Source organism: Daphnia carinata, chromosome 3 (genome assembly GCF_022539665.2).
Source record: "Daphnia carinata strain CSIRO-1 chromosome 3, CSIRO_AGI_Dcar_HiC_V3, whole genome shotgun sequence".
Lineage (NCBI taxonomy): Eukaryota > Metazoa > Arthropoda > Branchiopoda > Diplostraca > Daphniidae > Daphnia > Daphnia carinata.
This window is the reverse complement of record NC_081333.1, coordinates 1,177,420-1,187,001: the sequence shown is the minus strand read 5'-3', so window position 1 is coordinate 1,187,001 and position 9,582 is coordinate 1,177,420. Positions and strand designations below refer to the sequence as shown.

The 9,582-nt window shown below is 40.2% G+C and overlaps 1 protein-coding gene and 1 long non-coding RNA gene across 2 annotated transcripts; one reads left to right on the top strand and one right to left on the bottom strand.

Moving 5' to 3' along the window:
* Positions 1-354: 354 nt before the first annotated feature.
* On the top strand, positions 355-7,819 carry LOC130693348 (mesotocin receptor-like). Its single transcript, XM_057516477.2, has 3 exons — positions 355-1,521; positions 6,705-6,817; positions 7,004-7,819. Exons 1-3 carry the CDS (start codon positions 396-398, stop codon positions 7,295-7,297), a joined length of 1,533 nt encoding a protein of 510 aa, XP_057372460.1. The 5' UTR covers positions 355-395; the 3' UTR covers positions 7,298-7,819.
* LOC130693360 (uncharacterized) lies at positions 5,236-6,146 on the bottom strand. Its single transcript, XR_009001672.1, has 3 exons — positions 6,113-6,146; positions 5,775-6,003; positions 5,236-5,709 (listed from the first exon to the last, which is right to left on the bottom strand). It is a non-coding gene; the product is annotated as an uncharacterized LOC130693360 (long non-coding RNA).
* Positions 7,820-9,582: the final 1,763 nt, after the last annotated feature.

Below are 9,582 nucleotides of genomic sequence, written 5' to 3'. Positions count from 1 at the left end.
AAGCGAAGCTCGAGGGGGCGTGACTTACTTTTGTCTCTGACGATCTTTCTCTGTGCGTGAATGCACCGCAACCGAGAGACGCACAAACAGGCTACAGGCAGGGGCAAGCGTAGTTGGTTGTGAGAACGTGCTGCATAATCACCGAAACACACTTGTCGTTTAATGTTCCAACGTCGTTAACAAAGAACGCTTCGAGGTGTTTAAAACAAACAAGTGAATTGTGAAAAACTCAAGGCGCTTAACAAAAATTTCATTGATTTTTTTCCCACCGTGTTTCATGTGTTTGGATGTAGGATGTTTAGCAAAATCGCAATGGTGACTTGACATTTTGGCTTTTTTAAAATTCAATCTTCGCATTGCGGCTTAGGCATCGTGTAGTATCAGTACCAATCATCATGGAAGGCAGTTCTTTATTGTCTAACATGACAAATGTTACGACAGAATTACCCAATTCATCTCGCGATGAAAAACTTGCATCTATCGAGATCGGTACACTCTCGTTCATCCTATTGTTGGCCGTCACGAGCAATTTGACAATGTTAATCGCGATATGGCGTCAACGTCGCAATCGCCCATTATCTCGCATGTATTTCTTCATGATGCATTTAAGCCTGGCAGATTTATTGGTAGCGCTTTTCAACATTTTGCCACAATTGGCATGGGACATAACCTATCGATTTCACGGCGGTGATGTTCTCTGCAGATTCGTCAAATACACGCAGATTATGACGCTCTACCTCAGCACGTACATCCTGATGTTCATGGCCGTTGACCGATACCGAGCCGTGTGTTGTCGTAATTTACACTGGAATTCGCTTAAAGTGGCCAAGTGTTTCGTGGCTGCATCTTGGGTGCTATCTGTACTATTCGCCATTCCTCAGGCCATTATTTTCCATGAGGAGGAGATCAGCGAAGGCGTGACCGATTGTTGGGTTCAGTTTGTCGAGCCATGGGGAGCCAAGGCGTACGTCACTTGGTTCGTCGTGTCCATTTTCGGAGCCCCACTTCTGGTCATCGGCGTTTGTTACGGTGTCATCTGCCGACAGATTTGGATTTATAGCCAAAGTGCTCAACCTTCACTTTTGCCATCAGACAATTCCGCAATTCCATCGCATTCGTCCATTACCGAAACCGGATCTACGTTGTCCGTCATGAGGCGTTGGTTCATAAGAGCTGGCATGCGCTGGCAAAAATCACGGACTTCGAGTAATGCCATAAAAGATAATTCGGCGATGGCATCACAATTATCAGACACCATTCCCATGCGTAGTTTAGCCATTCAGCCAGCGAGCCATCCGCTTCCCGCGGAGAATAAAATGAGCCGGATGCTTCCGCAGCCTCCACCTGCTGCACCTCAGCGCTGCCAACAGATGTCCCTGCGGCGTTCCAACAGCAATCGCATCACGAAAGCCAAGATGAAGACAATCAAGTTGACACTAGCCGTCGTTTTATGTTTTGTAGCGTGCTGGGCACCTTTTTGCATTACCCAACTTATCATGGTCTACTGTCCACCTACCAATCGTAAGTACCCGTTACTTCAAATGACACTACACTTTAAATTACTATTCATCGAAACAGCTGTGACTGCTGGCTCTGTGATTTGCGTTTTCTGTTGATGATTTGACATACTGGTATTTCGTTTGCTTCCATCACAATTGCACGCCTTCTTTTCTATTGGCTTTATGTCAATTTTAGAATTTCATTTGATATATTTCGTCAATGCCTTTTTTTTTTTTTTATTGAATTACGTAGCGATCTGCCACCAGTCAGATGAAACATCGTACTCCGTTTCGCTCTTGCAGGTGTTTACTGTTGCTATCGAATTTGTTCCACAAAAGGGTTAACCTATGGGTTACTCGGAACAGATCTGGTTATTTGATTTGCTTATCAGAATATTTTTTTATAATTCTGTTTCCTATTTATCGAAACAGTGAACAATTGAGGGATGCAATTCATTGCAGAGTGCTACTTTCCGTTCAACAATAATTTTCTAGCAGACTATTCAACGACCTCGCGATTAAGATGAGAAATGAACGAAATTTTTAAAGGTAGCCCCTTTGGGTTAGAACAAAAACACAACAGTCGAGTTCTACTAAACGAACCTCCCGGATACGGCCATTGAAAAGCCTAACACCCATTTCATTTTGAAATTGCAGTGAAGGACGAGAGAACGAAACTCTCAAGATTAGTGAACCTTGGTGTTTTGGAACAACGCTTCCAGTTTTCGAATGTCTATTGTAAACAAACAAAAAGTTTTTTTGATTTCGTGCCTGCCTCAGCCTCAACCTGAAGTTGCATTTCATGGAAAGTAAAAAGGGAACAATACAGAATTTTTTGTCTCAGCCAACTCCATCGTATATTCACCATAAAAAACCAGTCATCCCGTAAGTTGAACTGAAAAATGTCTCAAGGTGATAGAAGCTAAGTACGGCCAACTTGCTGCTTAGTCAGATCTTTTGAGTCACTTCTACAACGATACATTGGAAATGATTGTTGCTAGCAATCCGTGTTAAAAATGAAGCTGATATTGCAAAATGGAAAGAATTAGACAAAAATTGCAACAATGGTTCTAAACATACACAAAAGCTTCTAAAAATAGGCTATTGAAAATGTGCGAGACATAAGGAACTAGCTTTGTCTTACCAATATGACAAAGGCAGCATACTAGGCGAGCGAATACAATCATTCGGCTGATTCATTAGGCCCTTTTATACAAAAACCAGTGTCAAATAGGTATTTCTTGAAGGGCTATGAAGAGTAGAAAAAACGATGTCAGAAGCGCTTCAAAAGAATGCACCGATTTTCTTACTATTAGTGACAGGATTCAAAAAGCAACCAGTCATGCCCAGCATTTGTATTATTTTTTCTATTGTTTTCCCGAAAGAACGGCATTGTTTTTAATGTCTGGGTACGATCTTTAACCGATTTTTAGAAAATACTTTATTTTTGCAGTTTCTTTTTTATCGTCAAGTTAAAATACAACCGATGAACATAATTTAAGTAAAGCTTAAAAAGTGTGTTCTCTTTCACAGTAATTGTACTAGATGAGAAGCCAAGCGTGATTAATCGGCATTATAGAGACATCGTGATTGTATAAATCGTATCCCATACGTTACACAACACTGCCCTCCATCTAAAGGATTTCTACATTGCTAAACACTCCTAGCAATGAAATGGGAATTACCCAACACCTCTCCAAGCAGCATAGACGTGAGAAACACAACTATATTACCTCACTTTCACTAACCGTAAAGAGACACGCTTACATTCCCATCGGCTAACCACAAGGCGCGTTAGTTGTAGTTCATTAGTAATAAGGAACTATGTTGACAGAAACGTTTTCCAATCGATATCATATCAGGGTAAAAATGCCTATTTACTTGAACTTGATCCACTTATCATTGAACAGGACGAGACTGGGATTGAGAATGGATATGGGTACAATTAATTAACTCACCTTTAGCCAGCAGATGTCATATTTCAGAATTCAAGTTCACTTTACGTCTTTCTCGCCAGAAAAATGAAGTTTCACGCAGGAAAGCGGTTACATGGGCTTAACGGGCTGTTTGTTGTCACTTCTAAAAAAAAAAACACATAGGCATACACACTATAACTTCACATTGTTACATTTCTTTTCCGTGTTGTTTTCTTGAAAAAAAAGGGAAGTGAAAGAAAATGGCTGCGTTGTGCGTTCTGTCTCTTCTTCGTCTATTTGATCAGATGATGCAGTTCACATAATGGGTAGCGTCATCGACGCAATAACATTCTTCGGCGAGCTGTTTGAGGAAAGACTGTGTGCGCAGTTGATGACGATGTCCGTTTGAAATCAAAGGATAAACATTCCAATCGATTTCTGGGAAACCTTTTCGTCTTCTCCATCTGTTTCTATGGAAACTGTTGTATTACTTTCAACTGTTTCCAACTGCAAATTGCTTGACCATTTCTACATGTAACGGCATATTAATTTAAATAGCTGTGAATTCAAGGCATTCAAAATTGTGTGGTCAGCCTTCTAGACTTCAAGGTTTTCGAAGAGGGTCGTAGCGATCGCAGCAGGTGTTTATCACCTGCTGTTGTCCTATATTTACGCATCACCGTCTGCTTGTGGTTTTGTGCATGTTTTTTCACTTGACAGTCTACCATTTCATGAAATTAAATCGTTTAGATAATTCAATGTTATCATTACACTTGCACCTTATGAAGGAAAACTCATGTTTTGGAGTGTTAAAAAAACGTCCCACGAAAGAATGAAATTGATTTTTGTGATCTTCTTTAAATTTTATATCTGTTAATATAGCTATATTTAGGTTTAATAAAAAATAGGAAAAGAGTAAAAAAGTCGGATTATTTTGTCAAACTTCATTTTAAGTCGACTTTTTCTAACAAAAAGTTGCGGGTAAAAATGTTGACTCGAAATAACCTGTTATAATCAGCTCTAAACGCCGGATGCGAATAAAATATTACTTTTCGCGTTTGCTACGCAATTGTCTAATAAAACCGAATCATTTCGTTATAAATTGATCTGATTCAAGTGTGTTGGATGAGGCATTTTCTGACCAATGATAAGGGTATCCACGAGACGACATTACACTAGACTCGTAGACGTCCAGTAAAACTGAAAGGATAATTTTCATATTTAGATGATTTACGTCGTGTTATTGGCATAATTTGCTAAAGGCGAATTGCACAAGGGATGAGGTGTTACTATTCAACATTACGTTTTAAAATGTATGTGAGAAGAGAAAATATGTCCTTGTCTTTGCGAACGACATTGGGTGAGACGTAAACTGTCGTGAGATCAATGGAATGTTATTTGGTTTTGTTGGCTTAGCATATTCTTAAAATAAGAAAAAAATGTATTCAACAGTTACATCTGCTTGAACATCCATAGAAAACGATGACTAATGGATGTAATGGGAGTTGCACGACTGTGACGGGTTGTTCTTTACAGCAAACTTGACGTCGCTAATCTTATTCCAGACTATGCACATAACTGTGCCGTCTGGTAAAATCGTGACACAGCTTGTCGGTAGCTGGACCAAGGCTTGTGAAAATCCACAAGTGTCAAAAATATAACCCAAGCAGTTATTCACCATCAGTAAGATGAAAGACACGAATGTAGAAAGCTTCACGGAATCGCTGAAGTTCGACTTATCTTCTTTTAGCAACGAATGAAATCAAATTTACCATTTGTACGTTTCGGTCTTTCAAAAATGGACACAATAACATTACATATTCTGGTTGTTGAATATAAAAAATCTGTATTGATGGACTACTGTAAATTGGAACACATGAGGCAGGTCAATTTTCACAACTCATCATTTAAGTATCTCTTATGATAAAGGTTTTTGCTGAATTGTAGATATAATTTCATGTCAAATTAAAATAGCGAATTGATATTAAAAGCAAACAAGGAAAACTTTTGGCACGGGTATAATAGGGAGATGGGAAAACATGAATGCAATTGTCCATTAAAAATAATGAAAACATTTCACGTACTAAAACACTCAAGAGTCTGCGATCAAATCAAGGGCCTCTTGTCCAATTGGGACACGATGGCGTGCGGAGGTTGGCACGAGACCTTCGTGGGTACGAGAATTCTCGGCAATGCTGATTGTCGCCACGATGAGCATCACCAAAAGCATGTATCCAAATCCCAGCATTTTTATTTCTTCTTTGCGGTTCGTGCGGCGCGATTAGAACGAACGTCTGGAATGTGAAACATGCAATGTATAAGCAATGGCCCACTCAACTGCCAATGAAATATGTACTACCTTGCACTTATCCTTGGCAATATGAAAACGTGTGTGCAATGCGGCACGGTTCTTCAATTCGATCTGGATTGGCAAAATTCTGTATCTGTCAGTCCAGAGGCATACAGTTCACGCAGCTCGCACGTGGAACGAAGGAGATAATGGCGTCCTATGTCCCAATCGGTTTTCTGAGTCCAGAGGATATAACCGTAAAACTTTAATACGCCTTGGGAATTCTTGTCACTGTATACTGCAAGATAGAAGATGAAAATATCACAAGTACAAAAAACGATTTTCAATTACTACACAGACAAAACGCAGACAGTTCAAAAAGAAAAAGTAAGAACAACTTTACGGACCTGTCACTCAATCAGAGGTTAGCTCACTACTGACTCCGAAAACCCGCTAAAGGATCTTATTATTGCCTATTTTCATGCGGCTTCTCAGAAAAATTCTAGAATCATCTAGGGCATTGTAGATAAGGTTAATACAAGGTCACAGTCTTCCCATTTTTATTGTTCCTTGTCTTATCGTACCATTTTCCCCAACCCCTCCTCGTCTTTGGATTGGCTAGTTTGCTAGAGGGTTACAGCTGTGGAAATGTGCGGGAAAAAACGCAAAACTCAAGGAAAACACAGTGTACGTGTTTGTCTGCTAGTGTTGCGTATCGTCAATGTGTCGATAGTCATCTGAGAAAGACGCGCTTATTTTTAGAAACAAATATGGGTCTCTAGAGTCTACATATCAGAATAATGAGCTGGCAAAGAAATTGTCATTAATTCTTTCTTTTCCTAGAATAGACCAAACTCATAGAAGGATTCATTTTCACCAAGGTCGTTGATGTAGCAAACTACTAAGGCTGACATCAGCATGTTAAGAATTGACGCCATATACGAAGTTCAGCTTGTCATTCTAAAATATGTATACTACTATTCCTGACGATCATTGCAGAAGCAGACATTAGCCCAGTAGCTGTTATTATTCTTCTACTAGCTTCATTAAATTCCTGTTCCAACCCGTGGATTTACCTTGCATTCAGTGGCAGTCTTCTCAACCAAATGAGGGTACGTAAACCAGGAGTTAAGCACTAAAGTTCAAAACTGTCACTTCTCGAATAGACACCTTTTTTGCTGCCACATCATCCTTTACAAACCAGAATGTTCTATGGATTCATAATAATCAATCAACAAGTTGAACTTGACAGAGACAAACAAAGAAATAGCAGATCTTTTTTTAATGTTTCCAAAAAGGTATGTTTGGGATTACGTTGGCTTCGTGGACAGGACAAGGACAGCATTGGTGAAGACGATCGTCGGGGAGCAGCAGGCCCAGCTGGGGGTCAACCTGCCGACACGAACCATCGGTTTGGCAGAGGACCGAGACGTACCCAAACTCGTGACCAGCACCGTCAAGCCGTGGCTGAACAGCAGCTTTTACCGGCCGATGGGCAGCTTCCAGCAGTGCTGGCCACCAAATGCACTCGTGCAGATATTGTAACTCAATTAGGTAACACCAAAAAACTACAGTTTCAACAAAACCATTAACACGTGAAGCGAATTGTCTGGAAGAGGGAAAGCTTTCCCGGTGAACCCTTGTGTGTCGTGCAAATAAGAAAAAAAAACAAGAAGGACGCAGTCCATGCTGGTTGGACGTTTTACCCACTTCAAAAGGAAAACATGAAATACCTTTCAGTGTTCGCGTTTTTGGAACGCGTCCTAATTTTTCAATGTGTGTGTTTATTTATGGTTGTGACTGCTGCTCTGACGCAGAGATCTCATCCGTTTTTCGCTGTGTTTTTCTTATGGTGTATGTACGCGGCGTACAATAACAACAAAACCAAACAAGGCGTCCCACATGTCTTTTTAACGTTGAAAACCATTGCAATGTCACGTCATACATTCGTTGGCATACCGTGGCTTGTGTCTACTAATCTTCTTTAACCAACATTTTCCCTTTCTCCAGCAGAAGCCCTCATGGGAAGCAGACTGAAACATGCTGTGTCTGTTAAGTCTGTCTTTCACAGTTTGTCTTGTGTTTTCTTCCCATTTCTACTTTTGTTTTGTTAGTAATTTCGATGTAATACGATATCGACGTTCGGTAAACACAAATACAAAATACAAAACAATCTGCAAGTGCATTGACATGTCTCTCTTGCATTTTGTCCCTTATCGATGTAGGTCATTTTCGGTTTTCATTGTGCAGATAAATCTCTTGGTCTCGTATCCCTCAGGAAGTAGATGCTCAACAGCTTTTCATTTTCCCTCTTGTGTCGATTCTTTGTAAACAGGGTATTTCTTGCGAGTTGGCAATCTGCCGTGATCACGTGTGTTCCGTGAACGATCTATCGAATGGATTTCGGACCAGGATTTGCGTCATCGATGAACTCGGGCATACCCAGAATCCCAACAAAAGATTGTTGTTATTACAGTCCCACCTTTATCTGATAGCCCACCTACGCTGAGACGTGTGCAATTGACTTTCAGCTATAAAGCTGAATTGCTGTTCCACCAACGTCAACGCAATTTCGTGCGTTGTTGTAATAGTGAAATCCCGACGTGGTGACAAAAGTCTTCTCTTTTTTTTCATGTGTATTCACCTAATCGATTGGGCTTCAATGCAGGCGAACGAATAGAATACCGCGTCGGGCCATTCATCTAGTCCGGAGGGGTTCGATTACCTCTGCTAAGGGAACTGATCTGAAATGGGCTGCAGAATGAGCTTTCTGTCTTACAGTGAACGATTATCTTTTTTTCAGATAGTTTCTACATTCTATAATGAAACGCTTATTAAGCCACTCGATGATATTTGTTTACACGATGGGCATGAGTGTTGCGTGGGTGTGATGTTTTTTAAATTCGAAGTTCGAGATAACAAGAAGAAAGAAACAACAACACTCAGATTCTTCAGATGTTCCTTTCCTTGTCGAACCATCAAAACACAAAAAAAAAAAATATGCATCCAAATTAGAGTGATTAGTGACATTACATAGTGCACAGCATTTCAAGAGGCTCCTACGTTCACTCACTTCAACTAGGGCGAACCATTATTCCTTTCGCGTCGGCTTCTAGCCAGAAAGCCATGAAATAGTCAACAAATAAGCGCCCGTGATTTGAGATATTTCAAATACAGCACAGTGTGTACCTTTCCGCGGGAAGCGTGGCTCGTCCTAAAAGTTGATGTTTAGACTTGACTCGCATTGCAAAAAGGCCGTTCCATTGTTTACCTGATGAAAGAGTCGAAAGCAAGAATGCGCCTCGCTTTAACACGGCTGACACTGATCTTCTGCAGAGCCTACGAGTAGTAAACATACCACACAATGCAACCGCGGTTACAAAGAAATTTTTAAGTTAAGGTTTACTTAATATCTACGAGATACAACCACTGTGGTTACTTTCATAACTTGCAAATTGCCAATTAAAGGCAGCTGTGTTACGTAAGGGATGAACGGACTCAGTACCATAAGCCTATTAGACCATTCTGCTCTATCAATAGTTGACTTAATCTCACGGCGAGAAAAATATGTAGTTTTTACATTCTTTGCCGTAACTAATTGTGTGTGACTTATCTTTCCATAGCTGATGATACTATGTTTTATTTATATGAACATTTTTCCGCCATTCCAGTATAAGCAGCCAACTTTGTACCGATAACAATAAATCCCCTTTAAATATTTACCCTAGTTATAAATCGCTTGATGGCAATCCCGCAGCCTTTTATGAACTTTCCTTGTTTTCTAGGCGACGCTTCGCAGGATTAGCAAAACGTATATTTTGCATCAGCTTTTAAAGCTTTCACGTCATCGAATATTCAATAGCAACAGTTAATGGAA

Bases quoted from the DNA above. Each gene is read 5' to 3' on its own strand.
- LOC130693348 (XM_057516477.2), top strand. From the start codon at position 396: ATGGAAGGCAGTTCTTTATTGTCTAACATGACAAATGTTACGACAGAA. The intron at 1,522-6,704 runs GTAAGTACCCGT...CGATCATTGCAG, and splicing joins CTACTGTCCACCTACCAATC to AAGCAGACATTAGCCCAGTA. The intron at 6,818-7,003 runs GTACGTAAACCA...GTTTCCAAAAAG, and splicing joins GTCTTCTCAACCAAATGAGG to GTATGTTTGGGATTACGTTG.